Raw genomic sequence first — 22,810 nt, forward strand, 5'->3', positions numbered from 1 at the left:
TTTTGTTTTGGTTGGCCGTAGTCTGCTTTTAAAAATCGAGACTGGAAAACTTTCAGGTTTCTATTGATGAATTATTTTTGATTTCGTTAAGAAGTTTGCCTTTTCTCTTGATCATATTTAACTTTTTCTTTTTTTTTCCAGAAAAATAAAATGATTTTAGATGTTACGATGCAGTGCATTTTTCTTGATCAAGTGTTGAAAGTGCAGTTTGAGGAAAAAAAAAAGAAAGACGACACCTCTGGTCGACTTAATTTTCCACTTTTTTTAATCAAAGAAACATGACACTGTCACAATAAATAACCATGCTTTTTTTTATACTGCTGATGCTTGCTTCCAAGGAAACAAAAGAGGAAAAAAAAAAGTCTCAATCCAAAGGGAGAAACCGAGATGCAACAGCCCCTTGTTTTTATGCTTCGTCGTCGTGCAATATTGTACATAGAACACCAGGAAGACGGGGAGGAGGGGGCTTCTCTTCCTTTTTTTGTCCTTTCTTTTTATTACAAAATATAGATCCAGCCATCAATGGTGCGCTCTAGTGATAAAGAGACGGTTCTTTAAGAACCCGACTATTTACAAGTAAAGGAGACTGTGGACCCCTAACTATGAGCTTTGTCTGAGGGGGGGGTTTGGGGGCTTTGGCTGGAAACAGTTCACCACCAGTGGAGAAGGTGCACGTTCTCTGTGTAGTAACTGTAATGAGGGCAAAGCAAAAGGAAGAGAGTTTCAAAAATAAAAAAGGCCATGTGTTAGGATGAATCCAAACCCCACTTCTCCATATGCAGAGCGTTTCTTTACAGTCCATGTACCTCAGATCAAAATGAGCGAGGCCTGCTATCTGCTTCAAAGACCAACAGAGGAGTTCCAGCCCCTTTTCTTTTTTTTTTTTTTAACTCATCAAGCATCACATTGATCTTTTTTTTGGCTGTGTAGTAAAGCATGTCTGGATATATAGGGCATCACCTACACACCTCTTTATATGGCCAAAGGTTTGATTGAGATCTGCGTGATCGGATCAGTAGTCTGTGATGAAGCCCCCACTTTTTAAATAATCAACATCAGGATTATGAGGGACAGCAGATCCTTAATCTGCGGCTGAAAATAGCGCGCACATGGATGAAAGCGATTGTTCTGAAAATGAGTTAAAAACAAAACCACAGCATCACAAAAAAAAAAAAAAAAAAATCAATGGCATTCAGAATCACTTATTTCTTCCTTGAGGTCGGTTATCTCCTGTGCAGAGCGGAGGAGAACGTTTTCCAGCAGACACGGCTCGTTAAGTCGACAGAAAAAGGCTTTGGTTCCCCACGAGTATGAAGCCAAACTGGGTGTGCTTTAAAGCGGAGGATTCCTGGAGTCTCTTTCTTTCCACAGGTTCACAGAAGAGTCCTGCGGGCTCCACGAGCCGAGGGGGAACGTTAAATCTAGCAGACGCCCCATCACCACATCATTTGGCCAAATACAACAAAAGGCAGCGTAGAACATGCAAGGACGACACAAAAGACACGAGAAAAAGGTTGGATTGTGGTGTAGCAGAAAAGGTAGCATGTGGTGACCCTCTTAGCCTCTTAACAGCCATCTTCACCAAAGCATCAAAAAGAAAAAGAAGATTTCATTTGGAGCGATTTCTCCTGGGTTCACAAACGCATTTAAAGATATTTCTCCGTCTTACTTGTAAACTAGGCATAGTTTATATTTAAAATAACTTTGTTTTACAATGCAATGTAAGAAAAAAAGAAGTATATCCCCGTTGTATTTTCAAATGTACACGCATCTATTTACAGATAACTTTTTCCTTCTGTGCATGTGTGCAGCTGTTAAGAAGATGTGTGATCTCTGATTCTTTAAATCCACCACCACCCCTCTGCTGTGGACTGAAACATCGACTAATAACTGATCAGGAGCTATCCAACACACTGCTCTAGGCGCGTCAATAAAGTCCAGCCAGACCGTACAAGTATTTGATGTCCATAACAGATCTAACTGGTTGTTGAAGGGAGTAAATAGTGATTTGATGAGAGACCAGTATTCAGGACGCCCTTTACATTTTTACCCTGGAAAACCCAACAGGCAGTGGCAGTTATCCGATTCTCTGCGTTATTGAGAAACAGACATTTCAGAGATAAGGGAGAAAACACTTCAGAGCAAGTATGATTGAAGAGGAATGGAAGACCAAGATGCATGACTGAAAGTTTGAAGTGAATTTTTACACAGTTTGAGTTAGTAGCAGAGAAAGACTCTTAGTGGACAGATGGGGTGAGACAGGCAACAGGGGGTGGTGTGCTGCTAATTTGAAGATTGTAGGGCTGTCGGTGTTTGAGTTTGTAGCAAAACAAACTTGTTTCGAGAAGAAGGCTCAGACTGCTGTGGTGAATCAGGGGGGGGAGTGGGTTTGTCTGCGTAACAAAAAGGCAATGGTGTGGATGGTGCCGAGGGGAGCTGATGCTATGATGAAGGATCCTCACACCTGGCTGGGATTCAGTTGCTGAGCAGCAGCTCTGTCGCTGTTTCCACATCCCAGGATTTTGAAGACAAGGCTGCTATTACTGCATTCTGAGAGAGGGAGGGAGGGAGGGAGGGGGGGGGTGGAAAGGGAGTTGAAAAAAATTGGATTGCAAGTTTAAAATCAAGCTAAAGCGCTACAATTGCTTTTAAGAAATGGGTACAATATAATGAGTACAAAATGATAAACCCTTAACACCACAGAAATGAAGAATGTCACCAATTATCATTCTGACCTTCTGGCAAGCATGCGGTCAGAAAACTAGCGATCTATGACTCTTTCCGTTAGAACTTTTGGGAAACACACACTGCCAATCACTGGTCGCTAGAGTCCTACGTCTAAATGTCTGATTAAAAACAGCCTCAAAAAGCCTCAAAGACTTTCAGTTTACAATCACAGAAAATGAAGTAAAACTGAAAATATTATCATTTCAGAAGTTGGAATCAGAGAATCTGGTATTGAACTATAAGGCAAATTTATTATGACAGCAACAAACAATTCATTGACTAACTAAAGTGTTGCCCTCGTATTGTTTTTTTGGGCAATCAGTTGTTTTAGCTCTACCATCAAACAAACAAACATCCCCACTCTGTCGTCAGACATCATGCAGGCATGTTCAACATCAAAGTACAACAAAACTAAAAATGTCTCTGACCTTATCGAAGCCCATGGCACAGAGTTTGTCTATTTTGCGAGTGTAGTCTGGACTGGATACAGGAGCGCCTGCGTACACGTGAGACCACAGCCGCGCAGTCTGTTTGAACATTTCTGGGTTCTGCTTGTACTGAGGGTGCAAAGAGGAAAAAAAAGAGACATACTGCCATTACTGACCACAAATGAGGAAAGAAAACACATTTTAAGAAGTTTAATAACTCCAAAAGTTCCTTTGTTTAAAAAGAAAGACGACAACAAACTTCTCACCTGGTTTGCTACGACAGCATCCTGTGGATCATCTGGTTCTGCTGCAGCGAGGAGAGCCTGTAGAGACAACAGCACCGTCCGGAGGGTCATAGCAGCCGCCCTGTGGGGGGGGGGAGCGAGGTTTTAAAAGGTGGAGCAGAAACGGGTCACTCGAGTTTGACGCCCCGTGTAGGGAGGGACATGCAAGAACAATGTGAGGACAGAAGCTCAGGAACATTTCACTCACCACTGGTCTTTTAAAATGTCCAGACAGATCGCTCCTGTCACAGAACTGATATTAGGATGCCAGATCTTAGTGATGAAACGCACCTAAGAAAGCACGGAGTCAGAGAGACAAACAAGGGCATGGTTACAGAGAAATGGGAGGCAAGTGTGGGTTAGACTTTTATATGTAAAAAAAAAAACTTAGGATAACACAAAGCTGTAAACCATCTCAGATTTTTATACAGGTTCAAAAGTGAAAGTTGTCACTGTGACATGAACTCTGGGCAGTATTACAGACCTATAAACTAAAGTGCCTGATGTTTATATATCATGTGTTAAAGTCAAAATGAGAAAAGCCTTTCTGTTTCTCATCGGGTTTTTAATACACTTCTCACTATAAGGTTAAACGGATAGATGGTCGTATGTGACTCATGTCCCTACGAGTCTGCCTGTATCCAGGGTTTCTTAATTGTCTGTGTGCATGGCATCTTTTTGATTCCTGAACTTTTTTTTGTAGCTCTCTTGATCACTTATTTCTGTACTGACTTGCTGTACATCATCAGTTTGGGGAAAAACAAAGTTATTTTCTGGCTGACTCTGTTGAATAAACCTTTTCCATCGGTACACTTGAATCAAAGACATGGGCAAAAAGACAGTTTACCCTTTGTATTGTCAGTGCTGGACTAACTTGTTTTAGCTCACAGATTGTTACAGCATCATTCATCTTTATAAAGTCTCCATTGCATACAGCAGAGAATCATCAAACCCAGAATATTTTCACTGCTAAGCTAAAGCCTGACTGACATGTCTTGGTGGTTTCGCTGGGCTGATACCAGTCTATCACTTATACACTGGTATGGGTTTAAATAGTTTGGTATGGATGGTATTAAAGTAATATAGTATTCAGACACGATGCTGACGATGACGAGTGTAAACCAAGCCTATGTTAAATACTCTCACTTGTCAACCTTTGCACAGTCCAATGGGTAAAAAAAATATGATTGCACAATCAATGTTTATAGATCCATTTTTGTTCCTGCACAAAAGGGACAATACTGATTGTAATATCACTAGTCTGTTTTGGGTTTTTTTGGCCTGGTTTGGTTTCAGTATCTGTCTCAAAATCCCCACATCATCAGGTACTTCCCAAAACCGTAGCGCTAACCAGAATCACAGCGTGCAAGTCAGGAAAGGCATAAAACATACAAATAAGAAACTGATGTTAACACTGAGGCACATACCTTTGGCGGGTTAAAAGGATAGGTTTCTGGGATTTTTATTTCAAGCTGATATTTGCCACCTTGCAAATGAAAACAAACAAACCAGTATTTAGGCATGAGAAAACTTTTTTGAAGCATATGTAATTGCCATGTGGTTAAAATGCAGCTGTTGATAACTCAGAGTGGAGACAAAGATTTTAAAAAAATGTTTTCATCATGGAAAAAAAAAAAAAAAAAATCACAGCCAGATTACAGCTGAAAACAAATAGATTTGATGTAATGTGGGCCCCGGTGATGCAGGTAATGCCTGGGCTCTAGTCACCTGGATTTGATTTATTTATTTTACTTTAAATGCACTTGTCTATTGTATAGCAAATGACCTATATGTTTGCAGAAGTCGTTAGTCAACCGATGCGAAAACGATGCGAAGGCTGCCATATGTGTGGTTATATGCATGTATGTAAGTCTACGTCTATCTAATGTAGGCATGAAGGAAAGGGTGTGTGTTTATAATACATGTATGGATATGGATGTGTAGTTGTTCAGTACCTTCATATGGTGTATCTGGAGGACCTGCTATCTCCCCCCTCAGTTCTGTGAAGTTCTCATCCACCATGTCTACTTTTATCTGGTTTTTACTTGTCTGTGAGTTGGGACAAAATGAGAGGGGACACTGTAAATAACCACCCTGACACACACACACACACACACACACACACACACACACACACACACACACACCTCTCCTTACATGTTTCTTACACAGAAACATTAAACCCATGTTTGAGAGCTCTTCATGAGGTTACCTTAGCAACAGAAACCCATAATAAAAAAAAACACTTGGTAGGATCACAAAATACTGACCTTAAAGGGCCAAGATATTTACAGATTTAAAAAAAAAAACAAAAAAAAAAAAGCATTGACATTATAATGAATTAAGGTTTTAAAACATGTGATTCGGTGACGTACGCTGAAGCATAACAACACAGCTCAATGCTAAGCTAATGGTAGCCGAGGACGATACATGACGTTTTCAAAGCTGCTGTACAAATCGTCAGGAAGTAATTTCCGCTGCAAAAAACAGATGGATGAGGATTGTGCAACAACCCCATGCGTGGTCGGTTAATTGTAGTTGATAACAACGCAGAAGTATCGCGTTCTTGTTTGTTAAAAAAAACATTCGGGCCTGTAAAGTGGAGGAAAAAGCGGAATCCCCGGTGTTTCCTGAACACACCCACCTGACATAACAGAACAGGTTGTGGGAGGGGGGAACGGGGGTTAAAGCTAGCTGAAGTTCTCCTGTTAAGGCCTGACCTGTACTGCAACACAGGGACTGTAAACACCCCGACGTTAGCAGAGGTACATTTAGTCTGTGTCATGACGGCCAATGTTAGTTCCCACAGAAAGAGAAGAGTTTAAGAAGAAGAAAAAAACAATACAGCACCTCTTCGCTTTTGACAACTTCTTTGAACTCCCGCTTGATTCTTTGGACCGCGATGTTCGCCATGGTTCTGTGTGTCTGCTGAGTTAGACCCGGGGCCTCTCTCTGTGTGTGTGTGTGTGTGTGTGTGTGTCCCTGTGTAGTCCCGTCTGTGTGGAGGGATGATTTCACGAAGCCGTCCTTTCACTTCCACCGTCCGCCGCTTATCTTCACCACAGAGGCAGCTCAGTGTTGCCTGCCTGCTTCCCTGCCTGCCTGCCTGCCTGCCTGCTTCCCTGCCTGCCTGCCCACCAGCCAGAGCACAGCCAGTGAGTCCAGAACATACACACACACACACACACACACACACACACACACACACACACACACACACACACACACACACACACACACACACAATGCAGCTACACTAAGAGCAAACTGGAACTTTCATTAATGAGCTCTGGCACTTTGGGTTAATGTGGTTTTTTTTGTGACACACCTTCAGGACATTTCGCAGCAACGTCGGAGTTCTAGCACATCCATTTGCATGCAGGATTTTTTTTTCTTCTTTTAGATCTGGTTGTAAATGTGCAATTCATAGTTGTTGTTTTTTTGTTTTTTTTTTAACTGGCCAGTGTTAAGGTAGCTGCCAGGTTCTACTTTAACTTTTTTACTTAACTTTATATGAACTGACACTTAACTACATGCAGCGCACACACTTCATCATTGAGCCTTTCAGTATCATCCCTTTTCTTTTACAGTAAAGCTGCTTTCATGGTCAAGATGTTAACTTATTATTTGGGCTTCCATCTCTCACCGAATGTCTTTATAAGTGAGTAGATACAATTAAGATAATTAAATATGAAGTTTACAACATATGAAGATACGAACACATGACCTCTTATTGTTTTGTTAGTTGTATTTCCTAAAGTATTTTGACTATTGAAAAAAAGGAAGAAATAGGCAGTTTAATTCATATGCTTTCAGTAAGTATTCTTGTATTATGCGTGAATTTACTAATGGTGGAAGAAATATCCAGAACAGATATGTAACAATATTAGAATGAAAGCTGAAGTTGAAGTATAAATACAATTCAATTCAATTCAATTAAAAAAACTTTATTTGTCCCCGGGGGGCAATTCAAAGGCACACAGAGCAGTAAATTAACAACAGTGTGTTAAAAAGTAGACGAAACATTTTAACCTAAATATAAAATGTCAATTTAAATACAACTTAAAGCTTAACTTAAAAATATAAAAGAGTAGATATAAGTGGACAGTGATCGGACTAACAGATGTAAACAGAACTATGTGCAGTAAACGAGAAATAAATACATATATACAGAACTATGTGCAAGTAGGCTAAATACTAAATGATAAGTTAATAAGGTGAATAATGGAACAACAGATCTATTCATAGTTTATTGGGCCCCTTTAGTTTAATATTTATATAAAACTATCAGCCTATTGTTATTTCTGTGCACTCTGTAGACGATGTTATTATTAATTTGATATATTTGCGGATACTAGTGTTTCCTTTGTTTGAAATTGATATTGTGATGGTGCGAAAAATATATATCTGGAACCTTGAAAGGCAAGCAAGTAAGGCTCTTACAGTGTAGATAAAGTACGATTTTTCCTCTACCTCTCGACTATAATTTGAAGGTTACGTCTTTGTTTAAGCTCAATAATTGTCTAAATGTTATCAGTTACACGCCACACATGTTTATTTGATTACACAACTGTACAGCTGTTGGAATTCGGTTATTGTGCTTCTGTAAAGGTGATAGGCAGCGCCACTGTTTGTTTACAATCCAGACCCCGATGGTCTTATCGTCCCCTGATTGGCTCAAAGGCCCGCCAATCAAAGCGTTTAACCAATAACAAACGTTGACAACGCCCCTTGAGCGTGTAGGCCACGCCCCTTGCCCTCCCGGATGTCTGTCATGAGGAATAGCTAGACGGCTGTCTCACGTGTATCAAACAAAACACAGACAAAAGGTTGATATTCCTGCAGATTTACGGGTTTTGCGGAGGGCAGCAGTGAAACAGCAGCGCAGCTAAAGCCCTTTGGAGACACCTGGCTTCGTGTTTACACCCTTAAAGCAACAAAGTAAGTCGTGTTTCGCTTCCGTGTTAATGTCACATCTGTCTGTAATCATAAGTCCATTAACAGGCGGACAAAAACAGCTGCGAGTTTCCTCTCGGTTTGAAAGCTAGGTGAGCAAGAAGCCAGTTCAACGTTATTCAGTGTTATGTGTGTGCACAACTCAGCAGGCTTCAGTTTTCAGCAGGGTCGAGATGACATGGCCTCTGTATTTATTCTTCCCTTTAGAAATATTCAGGCATCCGTGGAAAATCTAAAATGTAGGCTGCATATTTTCCACATGAACAGTCTTAAAACAGGTTGTAACTGAGTGGAAATGCTGCGGTTTCATGTGTCGGTGTTGTATTTTAATGATTTGGCAGGTTTGTTTTTTTTTTTTTATCCCCATCTTAAACTATCATTTTGCAGTGAAGCAGAGCAATCGTTGCATCTTACATCTAGTATGATGCATCCTTGTGGGTCACTTAAACCCGTGTGACTTTCCACTGTGATGATAGGCATGTATAGATTTATGATCAGATCGATATGTTCGACGTTTCAGTGTAATAACATGTAGTAGGATGTATGTGGGTGGTAGGCCGATGCATATTGGAATTGCAGAACCAACATGTCACATATGTATCTGCAATGTAGAAACCATGATGCACACAATTTAAGATGAGGTTTATTTCCCAACTTAAAAATGACTGACTCTATTTTCTCTAAAGTGATATGGATTTGTTATGTAAACTGCTGCTCATGTTTCTGTAAACAAAAAAAACTTGAATAAATAGAACAAATATCAGATAACAGAGTATCAATATCTCCCCAAACACCTGTTTTTTTTTGGTATATTGTTATTGACCTAGATGTTTACCGTAACATATAAATGATAAGACAAGTGTAGAATCATTTGCATCATTTTTGCTTGTTTTTGTTTATGCAAAACTGCCTGTCTGTCTCCTTTTTCCTTGAGGAAATTCTGCTTTATGTCACCCTGTCTCTGGGGAGTATCATGTTTATAAATGGTTGTCAACAGCTATTTAGTTAAATTCTTGTTTTTAGGACCAATTCACTGACTTGATATAGTTGTGTTAACATTTATCATATAGTTCTGTTTACGTCTGTTAGTCCGATCACTGCCCACTTGTATCTCTATTCTACGTGATGTCTTTTGTATTTAATGTTATCTTTTATATTTTTAGTTTGGACTTTTTTTTGTCTACCTTGCACCGTCTTTGCTGCTCCTCTTTTTTTTTCTTTTCATGCGACTGCTCTATGTGCCTTTGAATTGCCCCCCGGGGAGAAATTCAAATTTCAATTGAATTGAAAGGTTCATGTAGGAGTCCGTATTCGTGGTATTAGATAAATGAAAACTTCAGGCTTTATATGTTGAAAGTACATGGTTAGCACTAGAATAAATACATGGAGAATATTATTATTTTGAATAAAGGCTTAACTAGTGTAATTAAGATATATAGACCATTTTTTAATACATTTCAAAAAGTCACAAGTTCAACTGTTCACTATTTTACATTGCTGCAGGCTAAAAATGTATTTATTAATGATGACCTTGAACGAAGACATTTGCACCAGCCTCTGCTGTTCACAAAAAGCTAGATTGCGTGGCAGAGTCTGTCTTTCTTTAACTTGGCAGTCTCCTCCCTCTTATCTGTGTGCGCCTGTGAAACAAACAGTAAGGCACAGCATTAGGTTTCTCTCACTTGTTCTTGTTAGTCCTAGTTCCTTACAGGAACTTTTGTTTGTGCCAAGGTGGTCATCATCTGGTGAGACATGGCAGAGGGAGGCTTCGACCCTTGTGAGTGCATCTGCAGCCATGAGTATGCTATGAGACGCCTCATCAACCTGGTAAGTCATTAAAAACTGTACATTGTCATACTTGATGATAACAGGGAGCAGATGATAAGCATGGAGTTAAAAAAATGGAATATCGCCTGTTGAAGTTGAGAGAGAAGCAAAGAGGTCAGCGTTAAAAACCACCCGGTACAGGTAAGGTAAAAAAAAAAAAAAGCTGTCACTGAGCCACCATATCCTGGTTCCTGTTCAGTGTTTGTCTTCAGCCCTTATCATTTCTGCCATGCAGGGGTGTGTTTTATTGCAACCAGGTTTGCATTGTGTTAGTGATATTATTCTGCTCGTCCTTATGGAGTATTACATCAGATATGAGGTCAAGACTACTCAGAGAAACGGCATTAAAGAAAGAAAACATCTTGTAATTGTTTTGTTAGTTTCCAGGTGATTTGATTGGCTGTTTGTGCACAGGTGTAACTTGCATGGCGAGCTGCAGTTGGCTCAGAGGCCGTAGCTGCCCCAGGGGATTTGTGATTTGCTTACAGGAGGAAAGGGTGTAGTCTAACTCACTAAAGACTTTAAACAGACTGTCAGAAATGAACAGGGCTTGATTAGAAGCAGGCAGCACTCAGATGGTTAATATGCACCAAATCTGCTGACAACTGTACAATCAGCTGTGATGGGGAAACATGTTTGTCTGGTTTAAAAGGTCCTCTTTCAGTTTCACACTTTTTCAATTGGCCTAAAAGTTTCTTTACTTCTGTGATTTCTCTTACAGCTCAGGCACTCTCAGTCCTACTGCACAGACACAGAATGTCCTCAGGAATGTATGTATGACCATTATACAGCTGTTTTAATATTATAAAGATTATAGTCTTGATATTCATATAAAACATTTGATAATGAATGTTTCTATATCAGCATGGCTGTACCGTCGTGTTCTTCTTAGTGTTGATTTCAGTTTCTGAGAAGCTTAGGCTTTGTTGTTGTTTGGTTTTTTTTCAGTGCCGGGTCCTAGTGGGTCGGTCGGCGGGGGTGGAGAACTGACCCTCCCCATGATGGTGGTGGGATGGATGGTTCTGGCTCTGGTCCTCTTCCTGCTGCGCCCGTCCAGTCTCAGAGGTTCCAGACAAACAGACAAACCTACTGGACCCCACAATGTCAGTATTGACCCCCCCCCATCCCACCTCTATAACACGGCCAACGTAAAGATATGGATACATATACACATGTTGCATGATACTGCACAAGAAAAGGTTCAAAGGTCACCATCTGATCAGAGCCTTATACCTGAATTAAAAGTTAGAAAGTATTTACCAAAAGAAAGAAGAAGTTATTGTTTCTTTCAGATTTTTCAGAGAAATTAGCAAAATAAAAGTATTTAAATTACAAATGACCTTCTGAAAGTGACTAAGACTACGTTCAGACTGCAAGCCTTAATACATAAGTCTGACTTATTGCTCAGATCTTTTTTGTTTTTGTGTGGGTGTCCACATTACTTTTTAAATGTGACCGGTATCAGACTCCTGTGTGAACTGGTCATAGCAGCACGATATGCTTTCAAACACAGGTCGGTAACGATACGACCCCTTATGCTTTACCTGTACAGAATATCAACCTGAATACTTACAAAGTATATCACCTCACTGTCCCTGCACTGACTACGTCCATTGCGGCTTTCATCCATGTTTGTTCGTTATTGAGCAACTTCTGGTTTTACTGTTGCTTAGTTCCTTACTGAGCTGAAACATTGCAATGTCATACCATTTGTTTCATGCTGACGTTTAGCTTACACTGGTTGTGTAGAACAATTGTAATTGTAGAACAATTGTAATTGTAGAACAATTGTAATTGTGTAATTTCAAATGAGTTTAGCCTGTTCAGTTTAAATGAAGTGGCTGTTTGATCAAAGACATGAATAATTTATACATTTTCTGTCTGTTTGAAGGAAGTTTGGTGAATATCTTTAAATCTTAAGTTTCTCAACAATAAAAAAGCAGAAACTGAATCTTCTCTCTTTTCACTCTGAACTGCAGCGTTATCTTTGCAGTAAATTAGACCCTTGCATCATGAATACTTTTCACTAAAGTTCATGCTTATAAGTTTTCTTGCTTTGGTTCACAGAGGGACAGAAGAGAACCTCCAGCACCACCCGTTGATTAGCAGCAGAGCCAGACTAGGAGCACTCAGACACCTGGAGCTGCACCGTGACAGCGTTACTATGGCCAGTGACCATCTCCCTGCCCGGCTTTATCCAAATATCTCTTTCTTTTCTTTCTTTTCCTCATGGTGTTTCGGGGTGGATCAGTCAATGATTCCTATTACGAGGGCCCAAATCAAGCTGGATTGATGAGGTGAAATACAGACACATAAATCTGATGGTTTGAAGGTCAAAATAGATTTTTTTTAATGTATCAAAACCTGCCACAAAAACAGTTTTGTTAAGTGTGTGCTCATTTTGTTTTGGTCATTTTTGACAAATATACAGAATGAGTCATTTAAAAACATAATAAAAATATAAACACCTCTTTCCCAAACACATAACTTTAATCAATATAACAAAACAGGACATGCTCTGTATTCTTCAGACATTATCTTATTAGCCAGTAATGTCAGCATGTTCATATATCATCCGGGTGTTCACTACATTTTAATCAGATATTTTTTTGCATTATTCAGAGTAAGTTCCTGATCCCAGCTTTGGGGCTGACTGACCCGCAGAAACTTGAAATGAAAGAATGTTTTTCCTGGTTTTGGAGAGGAGGGAGGGGGAAGCAGGGAGTTCTCTCTTTAAGGAGATCAAAAATAATGTTTGTGTGCTTTTTGAGTAATGAAGGGTTGTGGGTTTCTCGTTTCTCTCTTTCAAGTAAATACGACTCTAAACAGCACCAATAATGATGTCGCACCACATAATGTTTTAATAGTCAGTTCAAACCAGCAGAGAGATTTCATTTCATTGTGGAACAAAATATACTCAGTGCAGGAAACATAAGTTTTACTCCTATTGAAATCATTCTTTATACTGTAATGTTTTGTGTTTAATGATGAAAGTGATTATTGTGAACTGACTTAAGAGTAGCCTAGAGTCATATTTTAATAGCACCTTATGTCGTATGTTGGTTCTTTTTTTTTTTTTTTCAAGGTGTGTGGTGTAAATTCAGCTCTCTAAACGATGTTCAGGTGGAGACGAGCGCTTGGTCCTTTCTTACTTTAAACAACGGCAATCTTTCACTCATCGGCGCAAACCAAGTTAACTACTTCACAACTTCTGTTTTGGTCATTTGTTGCATCAATGGAAAGGAAAAGGAGCAAACATAAGTACAGTCTAAACCAGTGCCAGTGTGTTTCTATAGAACTGATTCTCCATGCTCATGTAGAGGAAGTCTTGTGAATGAACAGCAATATATGAAGTAATTTCATTCTTATGTTGTGATAGGAGGAGGAGGAGGATCTGAAATGTACTGTTGTATCATGTTTTCTCATTTCTGTGGTTAACAGTTCAAGGTCATTTTTTTTCCTTGACCAGTTGTTTAGCGCCTCAGTCAAGAGCTGTGCCAACAATCATAATAGTTTTTCATTCCTTTTTTTGCGATGGGTTGCAGTACGTGAAAGTAGGTTTTCTGCTTTCAGTCACTTGGGGATCTTAATCCTGTACCTACCATGACAAACAATTCTATTCGAGTTGTTCTAGGACTTTGGTCGTGCTTCATGGTGACATCAGAAATGAAAGAAGGGTCTTTATTAAATGCATTGTTTAAAAGTTCAGAAAGGGGACATGCTCTGTAACACGTGTGGGCTCAGTTCATCCCAAAAGTCTTGAATGGCTGCTCTTCATTTCCATATCAACTCATGTCACCTGATACTTTTATTACATCTTAGGAGATTTGCTTTGAAGATGGCAGGGACGAGACAAAAAGATGAAACAAGTAGCTGTGTAGAATTAAGAGGAAGCCATACTAGATTGTTGAGATGATCAGACCATGATTCAAACTGTTACTGTCTGTGAGAAAAAGGGCTTCAACTATGCACTTTTACTACAACAACAAAAAAAAAACAAATAAAAAAAACAGTGTAACTTACCTGGTTGTGTTTTGTTGATGAACTCTGAGGAAAAGATGGTTAACACATACACCTACAATCATTCCTACTTTGTAAGGTTGGTGTTTTTCAGATTTCATGTCAGAAATGCAGCTGAAATAAAGACAGAAAAAATAAGTGGACTATAACAAAGACTACCTCAAGAACAGTTTTCTAATTCAATTCAATTCAATTCAAAAAACTTTATTTGTCCCCGTGGGGCAATTCAAAGGCACACAGAGCAGTAAATGAACAACAGTGCAAGTAAACAAAACATTTTAACCTAAATATAAAGTGTCAATTTAAATACAACTTAAAGCTTAAACTTAACTTAAAAATACAAAATATAAAAGAGTAGATATGAGTGGACAGTGATCAGACTAACAGATGTAAACAGATGTAAACAGAACTATGTGCAGTAAACGAGAAATAAATACATATATACAGAACTATGTGCAGGAGTGACCAGATGTAAACAGAACTATTTGCAGTAAATGAGAAATAAATATATATGTACAGAGCTATGTGCAAGTAGGCAAATACTAAATGATAAGTTATTAAGGTGCATGGTGAATAATGGAACAACAGAACTAATATATACAATATAACTGTAAGGTAAAAATTAGATAAATAACGTGACCGTAGCTGTACAGGGCAATGTAATGTATGTTAAGAATAAGTCAACTCTTTCTGAGGAAAGTATTTTTTACTTGACAACTATAGATGGTATAGTCAGAGCTAATTAAGTACTAGTTTGATTCATTACCCTTGTTTTTTTGGGATAATACCACTGATACGAGTCTACAGAAAATATTTTTTAAGAAACTTTATTGAAACCAAAATGTGCAAAGAGTCAGACTTACCAGCTTAGAAAAGGAAAATTGTCAAAAAAAAAAAATTATAATAATTATGATTTCATTGACAGACTGAGTTAATACATTGGAATTATTGATAGAGATTAAATAGCATTTAAAACATATATTTAAAAAAAGCTTAAGGACGTTGGCCTTGTGAATATGATATTTTGATAATAAAATAAATAGGTTGACATTAGCACACAATTTGTATCATTACATGTGGAATAAATGGAAAGGATTTCATGTTAAATGCTAATTAATCAGTGAATTAATCGATTCAGTGCAGGACCATGTTTATTGCGTGTAATCCTGTGAGCATGCGCAGTGCAGAACGGGAAGTATCCACCACGTCTCCCAGGGTTACCGTCAACAAGTCTGTTCGCTAAGTGCTGTGTCCGCATGCCTTTAGATTTGAACATTTACGAGAGTCTTTATAGTATTTGTGGAACCCTAAATGAATCATTCGAAAGGTAAACTTAGTATTATACTAACAGAGACGTAAAGGTTTCTATGAAGCTCACCAGCTGGCTACCGTCCGCAGTTAACATGGTTAGCATTAGCTAGCATGCTAATCTCAATGAGAGGAACTGTTTACAGTTTTCAAAATGACGAGTCAGGACTTCAGGACACTCGCTTACACGAAAAGCCCGAAAACTTCAAGAAGGACAACATTTCAGGTGAAATATTGAGTGTCTTTAAGAGATGGAGGTTTTAGTTAAACCGAAATATAACATTTATTGTATATAAAATGTTGAATTTATGTCGTTTTGTAGGATGAACTTCAGGCTGCTGTTTCTGCCAGAGCGAGCAAGACTAAAACAGACCAATATTCATACTCTGATGACTTCGAGGAGGATGAAGACGGTAAGATGGCATCAAAAATATGTAGAGAAGATAGTTCTTGATAGGATAGGATAAGATAGGCACCTTAAACAGAATAGAGAAGATAAATACAAATAAAGACAGGGGGTATATACAAGTACAAAATGAATGATGAAGTTAACTATGCAGGGAAGTCAGACAGTATGTGCAGAGAATGACAAGATAAAGTGACAAGTGATGATTAAAGTGATTTGTCATGATAAGTAATGTAAAAACAGCAGAGAAGAGAGGCAGTGCTGTACCACAGTAATGCAGAGTGCAGTTATAGAATATAATATAATATGAACAATATAGTGTAATATCATCAAATGTTATATGATATAGACTAATATAATAAAATATATAGAATGTACAGTATATATGTATATATATCGATGCTAAATAATAATAATAATAATAATAATAATAATAATAATAATAATAGTACAATGTTAGTGATGATAATAATAATGAAGGAGGAGGAGGAGGCTGTTTCGTCGTGAGCCGGGGATCCGGCCGAAGATTTCTGCCTTTTAATAAGGCAGTTTTTTCTTACCACTGTAACTTTATATATATAATAAGTAAGGACTTTTACCGGCTTTTTGTAACATAACAAAGAGTAAGGTCTTTTATCTGCTTTTTGTAACATAACAAAGAGTAAGGTCTTTTACCTGCTTTTTGTAACATAACAAAGAGTAAGGTCTTTTATCTGCTTTTTGTAACATAACAAAGAGTAAGGTCTTTTATCTGCTTTTTGTAACATAACAAAGAGTAAGGTCTTTTATCTGCTTTTTGTAACATAACAAGTAAGGTCTTTTATCTGCTTTTTGTAACATAACAATAAGTAAGGACTTTTACCGGCTTTTTATAACATAACAAAGAGTAAGGTCTTTTACCTGCTTTTTGTAAAGTGTCTCGAGATAACACTTGTTATGAGTTGACACTATATAAATAAAAATTGATTGATTGAAATTGATTGAAGCAGGTCATGTGGGTAGTGTTTTATGGGGGTGAAGTTTTGAGTCAAGGACGGACTGTTATTGATGTCATAGGCTGCTGTTGTACATACATAGATACATAAATACATATGCTCAGATGCCCTGACAAATAAACTCATAAATAAAATAAAACAAACAGATGATTCTGTCTTAAATTTTCTCTTTAATTTGTTATTTAACTAAGTTTTATGTCAAATGAATAAGTAAGTTTTACATCCAGGCACATTTGTGGGTACAAACCAAGTTAGAGTTCTAAACTATTTTTAATTCTGTCTCTGGTGTTTCCAGACTGTTAATTAATGATACTGTTTCCTCAGTTTCTGTTGTTACTAGTTTGTCATTCTGTTATTGCGATGAATGCTTTTATAAATAACAACTTTTTTTTTCCAGTAACTTGAAGTGTGTGTTGGTGTGTGTATTCGTTCACAGGTTGATCTTTAATATTCTGTATTTCACAGATTTCTTGAATGAACTCCTCAAATCCAGAAAAAAGCGCGCCGGTGCTTTCAAGGCTGAGAAGAGCAAGTCTAAAATCAACGACTTTGAGATCTCTGACGATGAAAGCAAACCCGGCCGGACAAAGAGAGTTTCGTTTCTGAAAACCCAAAGAATTAGCTCTCCCTCAGGGGACACAACGGCGTCAGAGTCACATGAAAAGGAGCCGCTCGAGTACTCTGTCAGTCACAACAATGACTACAATAACTCGTTTTCCTCACAACACTCTGCAAATGTCAGTGAAGATAATGACAGATATAAAAGCAGCGACGTGGAGTCCGCTGATCATCAAATCACAAGACAGAACTCGAGTAAGTCTCTGTCATGTCAGACCTCAGGGGATTCTTTTCTGGACATGCCTTTGCCTTTACCATCTGACAACAGTGTGACAGAGACTCCAGAGGGGAAGAGCAGCTCTCCACAGACTCCACAGCTACCAGCATCAGACCTCAAACATGTGTCATCAGCAGGTCTGTGTACACTGTTTCATTCATCAGAGACCACATAACATGTTACCTACATAAATATTCATCCAGATTTTAAATTGATTGTCCTTATGCAGACACTGTTGCTGAGAGGGAGCCACCCAGACCAAAACCGAGGCAAAGGACTCTGGGACTGATCCTTCAAGCTGCAGAGAAGAAAGTTGAAGATGCTGAATCTCAGGACCTCAGCAGGCCTCAGACTTCCTCTGCATCAATCAACCTCTCCACCACTGGCACAGACAGCAACACAGCTGTAAGGGACCTGAAGTACACACATGACACTCATCTTCATGTTTTTGAAGCTGCTAATAACAAGGGACACATTTTATAACTGGATCAAATGTTTGTTGTTGTTGTTTGTTGTTGTTTTTTGGTGTAGTGGGCAGGAGAAGATCACGCAGCTTCACGTAGTCTCAGCAAATCCTCGTCAAGTAAGAGTGACCTGTCACAGCTCATGACCAAGTCCACGGTCGATTCTGGATCCAGAAGTAATACCCGACACGTTCATCAGCATAGCCTATGTTTTTTGTTTTATAACATTTATAACTTTTTCTTATTTTGTGTATTTTTAGAAAGCTTTTTCTCTGATGACAGCAAAGAGGAGGCGAGGAAGTACTCCACATCATTTGAAGAGTTTAATGTAAGTCTTTCGTTTTCAGCTGTGTGAATGTGATGCCTTCTTGTGTTATCTCTTTTTAGTTTGTGTTAAAGACGCTTTGCCTCGTTTTTTTTTTCTTCTTCTCAATCTCATTTGTGTTTATTGTTTTGTTTCAGGAAGAGTCATGTGATCACACAAATCAGCTCTCTCATGATCAGGGAGAATCTTTTGATAGCAGGTACGTACTCCATGTGCAACAGTATAAACCCTGCAGCTCCAAAAGTACAACAGGATAGTAAGTTAACCGACTACTTTGTTTAGGACATCCGGTTCTCAATCCAAGACCACCCTCAGATCTCAGAGTGTTTGCTCCAGGAACGTGGAGTCAAAGTATTTAGGAAGTCTCAAAGTACTGGATCGCAAAGTTTCACTCCAAGAGTCTCAGCCTCAGGCAGGAGATTCACTCAGAGCTGTCATTTACCAGGTCAGTGCTTTTATATTTCTAATATACATATACTTGATGAATCCAGAGGGAAATGCAACTTTTCACTCTGTTATTGTGAGACACGCTTCACACACACACACATAGTCCCAAAAGCATAAACAACCTATAGACATGTATTTATGGAAAGATGTCAGAGTGAGAGGACCGTACAGAGACTATCGCCCTGAGCACTTTGGGGTTCTTTTCACAAGGGAATCCCAGCAGTACGTAGTAGACTGGATCTCCTCCAGCAACCATTCCCATTTCCACACCTGGCCTGTGCTGGGACTTGGAACTGGTAACCCTTCCCAACCCAAGTCCCTACAGCGCTGAGCTACTGATAGAGTCTGTGGTGTTATGTAGGATCTAAACTTTATGTGTAACCTGGAAACTCAACTTTAAAAATCTACATTAATCGGGAGCGCCGGTGGCCTGGTGGTTGGTGTGTGCGCCCCATGTATGGAGGCTGTGGTCCTTTGGGCAGGCGGCCCGGGTTCGGATCTGACCTGTGGCTCCTTTCCTGCATGTCTGTCCCCACTCTCTCTCTCTATCCACTGTCCTATCTCTAAATAAAGACACAAAAACCTTAAAAAATCTACATTAAGGGGGCACCAGTGGCCGAGTGGTATCAAGACAGATAGGTATGGCTTGATTTTTACTGGTATCGTATGTACGATTAAACTCCTAGTATTGTGACATCTTTAAACTACATTGCTACAGTCAACATGTTGTGTTCACAGGAATGGCTTAGAAAGAAAAAGGAAAAGTCAAAAGAGAACATGAAACTGAAGAAGACAGAGGAAACCCTGAAAGACAAAAAGAAAAGGGTGAGTCATCGCTTTAGTGAATCTTAAACACAAAACAACAAACACTTAAAAAACAACACACTGGTTTATTTTACCATTAAGCTTTCCATTGTTAAAAACACAAACAGGATGAAGAAGCTAAAAAGGGAGATGCTGTTGCATCATATGAGGCTTGGAAAGAAAAGAAAGCAGAGAGTCTCAAAGCGAAAGCCAAAGAAGAGCAGGACAAAATGAGAAAAGAGCAACAAGCGATTGAAGAGAAAGAGGAGAAAAAACAATCAGCCAAACAGGTATGATTCGTTATTCTGTAAGATAAAAACACTTCTGTGGAAAGATGTGATGCTGATCGGGGATTAATGCTACAGGTGTTTGAAAAATGGAAACAAGAGCACGATCGTCTTCTGAAAGAAAAGTACCGAAAAGAAAGAGAAGCTGAAGATAAACAAAAGTTCAAGAAACAAGAAAAGGAGGAAGAACGACAGAAAGATAGCAAATCTGCTTTTACAAACTGGTGAGGAAATCTTTCAGTTTCTAATCTTCTGTTTTGCATTGCATTTATTTTAAAGTGATTTAACATGACTGTTGTTTGTACACTGTCATCTAGTGATAGAAAGTTTATGTGTTATGCCAAAGCTGCCTGGACAGTATGAAGCAAATATTGTCTAATTTATGAAAGAACGAGTCAAAACCGTTGCTGTACTGTTCTGGTTCTTTCACACATACAAAACTCCTGAACATGTTCAGGGTGAGCTGCATGTGTGAACGCAAACAGCAGAAATTTTCACCCCGACTTTACCTGAAATATTTTCTGCCAGTACCCTTTTAAAATTTCCAGTGATGTCAGGGTGAGCGAAGCAGGATATATTCAAGTAAATTTACACCAAGCAGGCAGGGGGGGCGGCGTTTGTATAACTCCGGGGGTGACCTGTACGATCTTTGTGTATGCAGTGAAGCTGCTCATACTTTTAATTAATGATTTGATATTGATGTTTAGGCAAAGACTACCATGAAAGCACTGGATGATGTTTCTTCATCAGCCATTTCAGCATTGTCCCTTTAACGTCTTGTCCCCCGTCTCCCCCCTGCACTTGGATTTTTAAATCGCTTTTCTAGTCTTCTGACTTCTCAAAGCACTTTAACCCTTTCAATTGAGAGCTAACAGACTCTGCCACTGAGCTTTTCTGTGAACAGGTGACTCAGGAAGACTTCAAGTCAGTCTGTCCTGGCAATTTCAGGAGTGCATGTGTGAAAAAGACTTACTCTACTTGACTCAAATCAAAACGTTTTCTAAAAGAAAAACTTCAAGCCATCTTAACATAGTGGACTATTTGAAATGGCTTCATGCAGTGGTCAACAGTTAGGTTCAACTATTATGAACTGACTGTTCCGTCACACAATGAATCAGCCACTAGATGGCAGCAAGAACTAAATGTTTATCCTTATCTTGTTCCCTGTATCTCATAGCACACAGGCATTAAAGTGTGCAGTGTACTCACTCCCATTTAAAATGTTTTCATTTATTTTTCTGAAAATGTTTAAGGCATGAAAAGAAGAAGGACGTTCTCCATGAGAAAGTTTCAACGAAGCGTAAAGAAGTCCTAACTAAAGCAGAGGAGGAGCGCTACATGAAAGAGGAGAGAGATAAGATGGCGTTAGAGATGTATGAAAACTGGCTGGTAAGTAGAAACGCTCATGACACCTGAAGGTTGTGTTTGTTTGTTTTTTACCAGCATTTGTATTTCATTTCTTCCATAAGAGTCAATTTTCTGAGGGTTTGTTTCTTTTTGTTGTCTTTTTGGAACAGATAAGAAAAGAGCTGGAACAGAAGAGAAGAAAAGAAGAGAGACGGATACAGGCGATACTCAGAGACAGTCCCCCTCCACCGTGGAGCCCTCCTAATAAAACCATACCATTCAGAAAATAACATCGGAAATGTAACATACCACCGATACAGAAACTGTGGGTCGTGTGTTACATTTACATTTGTGAGTTTTTTACTGAAATACTGTGTGCATAGTTGGTTTTAAACATAGTCGATATTAGCTTTTATATTTTATATTCTTCTCTGTTTAAGTCAGAAGATGAAGGCGGAGGAGTTTGTACTTTTATATGTTATTTGGGGAAATGTTTGTATTCAGAAGGTTTGAAAAATATAAAAGGAAAACGAGTGATTAGTTGTAAGTTGCAACTATAAAATAGTTTTATTTTTAACATGTAAAATGCAGATTATTCGACTGAGGTTTAGGGTTTGAATAGGGTTTGATTTCAGAGTTAAGTTTATTTTGTCTCTAAATTAAAATAAGTTTCTGAGCAACAAACTTTGTGAAACTTTGCAAACACTTATTGTTTGACTTACCTGCTTTAATGTATTGTTTAAAGCTCCTGTTAAGGACTTTTGGCTTGTGCTGATTTTGGCGCCCCCCTGTGGACAAAGCAGGACAGTAAATCACTTAGCTGATCTTGGGCTGATTGTGTAAGTGAAGTTGTCTGACTTAAAATCTCATCCTTGATCTGAAATTTAATGCAACTAAAAAAATCTTTGACGGGGAAACATTTAATGAAGGCAGTTTGCAGCGTGGTGTTACTTTTCACCTGACACCTTCCTCTGTGGCAGGAATGACAGGGACATAAAATAACTTCAGAATCAGCTTTATTGGCCAGGTGTGCATACACACACGAGGAATTTGACTTCAGTGAACTGTGCTCTCTATGTAAAAAAAAAAAAGTACAACATTACATATTAACAATAAACACAAAAGAAACAAAAACTAACATTTACAAGGCTAAATGAGACAATTGATTGATTTATCAACGCTGGTCAATTCATTCAAACTGTAGTCTTTAAGAAAGTCTTCAGTGCTACGATGACATAATGGGCTGATTCCTCCTCGCCTGCATGAGAGGAACGCTTGAAACAAGTTTCTACACAGGGAAGTAATTTGGATTTACAGTGTAGACAGCGTAAACTAATTGTCTTAATTAGA

The 22,810-nt window shown here is 38.7% G+C and overlaps 3 protein-coding genes across 4 annotated transcripts; 2 read left to right on the forward strand and 1 right to left on the reverse strand.

The window, feature by feature from the left end:
- Positions 1-242: 242 nt before the first annotated feature.
- ube2kb (ubiquitin-conjugating enzyme E2Kb (UBC1 homolog, yeast)) lies at positions 243-6,426 on the reverse strand. Its single transcript, XM_020641919.3, has 7 exons — positions 6,290-6,426; positions 5,395-5,488; positions 4,867-4,925; positions 3,648-3,730; positions 3,422-3,521; positions 3,156-3,284; positions 243-2,550 (listed from the first exon to the last, which is right to left on the reverse strand). The coding sequence occupies exons 1-7, from the start codon at positions 6,350-6,352 to the stop codon at positions 2,476-2,478; spliced, it is 603 nt and encodes a 200-aa protein (XP_020497575.1). The 5' UTR covers positions 6,353-6,426; the 3' UTR covers positions 243-2,475.
- Positions 6,427-6,454: 28 nt separating this feature from the next.
- smim14 (small integral membrane protein 14) lies at positions 6,455-14,244 on the forward strand. 2 transcript variants are annotated; one of them, XM_065958784.1, is made up of 5 exons: positions 6,455-6,594; positions 10,127-10,222; positions 10,944-10,992; positions 11,171-11,325; positions 12,290-14,244. In XM_065958784.1, the coding sequence occupies exons 2-5, from the start codon at positions 10,148-10,150 to the stop codon at positions 12,326-12,328; spliced, it is 318 nt and encodes a 105-aa protein (XP_065814856.1). In that variant the 5' UTR covers positions 6,455-6,594; positions 10,127-10,147; the 3' UTR covers positions 12,329-14,244. The 2 variants fall into 2 exon arrangements, with proteins under 2 accessions (XP_065814856.1, XP_020497567.1); XM_020641911.3 differs by lacking the exon at positions 6,455-6,594 and adding an exon at positions 8,201-8,380.
- Positions 14,245-15,438: 1,194 nt separating this feature from the next.
- map9 (microtubule-associated protein 9) lies at positions 15,439-22,144 on the forward strand. Its single transcript, XM_020641920.3, has 13 exons — positions 15,439-15,776; positions 15,873-15,963; positions 17,417-17,923; positions 18,016-18,191; positions 18,318-18,426; positions 18,511-18,578; positions 18,713-18,774; positions 18,858-19,020; positions 19,761-19,847; positions 19,955-20,116; positions 20,192-20,337; positions 21,367-21,502; positions 21,631-22,144. Exons 1-13 carry the CDS (start codon positions 15,705-15,707, stop codon positions 21,748-21,750), a joined length of 1,899 nt encoding a protein of 632 aa, XP_020497576.1. The 5' UTR covers positions 15,439-15,704; the 3' UTR covers positions 21,751-22,144.
- The last annotated feature ends 666 nt before the right edge of the window (positions 22,145-22,810 follow it).

This window comes from Labrus bergylta, chromosome 1 (assembly GCF_963930695.1).
Source record: "Labrus bergylta chromosome 1, fLabBer1.1, whole genome shotgun sequence".
Classification (NCBI taxonomy): Eukaryota; Metazoa; Chordata; class Actinopteri; order Labriformes; family Labridae; genus Labrus; species Labrus bergylta.

Bases quoted from the DNA above. Each gene is read 5' to 3' on its own strand.
- ube2kb (XM_020641919.3), bottom strand. From the start codon at position 6,352: ATGGCGAACATCGCGGTCCAAAGAATCAAGCGGGAGTTCAAAGAAGTT. The intron at 5,489-6,289 runs GTGCTGTATTGT...CCCAACTCACAG, and splicing joins AAGTTGTCAAAAGCGAAGAG to ACAAGTAAAAACCAGATAAA. The intron at 4,926-5,394 runs GTACTGAACAAC...TTCATTTGCAAG, and splicing joins TCCAGATACACCATATGAAG to GTGGCAAATATCAGCTTGAA.
- smim14 (XM_065958784.1), top strand. From the start codon at position 10,148: ATGGCAGAGGGAGGCTTCGACCCTTGTGAGTGCATCTGCAGCCATGAG. The intron at 10,223-10,943 runs GTAAGTCATTAA...TTTCTCTTACAG, and splicing joins TGAGACGCCTCATCAACCTG to CTCAGGCACTCTCAGTCCTA. The intron at 10,993-11,170 runs GTATGTATGACC...GTTTTTTTTCAG, and splicing joins CACAGAATGTCCTCAGGAAT to TGCCGGGTCCTAGTGGGTCG.
- map9 (XM_020641920.3), top strand. From the start codon at position 15,705: ATGACGAGTCAGGACTTCAGGACACTCGCTTACACGAAAAGCCCGAAA. The intron at 17,924-18,015 runs GTCTGTGTACAC...GTCCTTATGCAG, and splicing joins CAAACATGTGTCATCAGCAG to ACACTGTTGCTGAGAGGGAG. The intron at 19,021-19,760 runs GTCAGTGCTTTT...TTGTGTTCACAG, and splicing joins TCAGAGCTGTCATTTACCAG to GAATGGCTTAGAAAGAAAAA.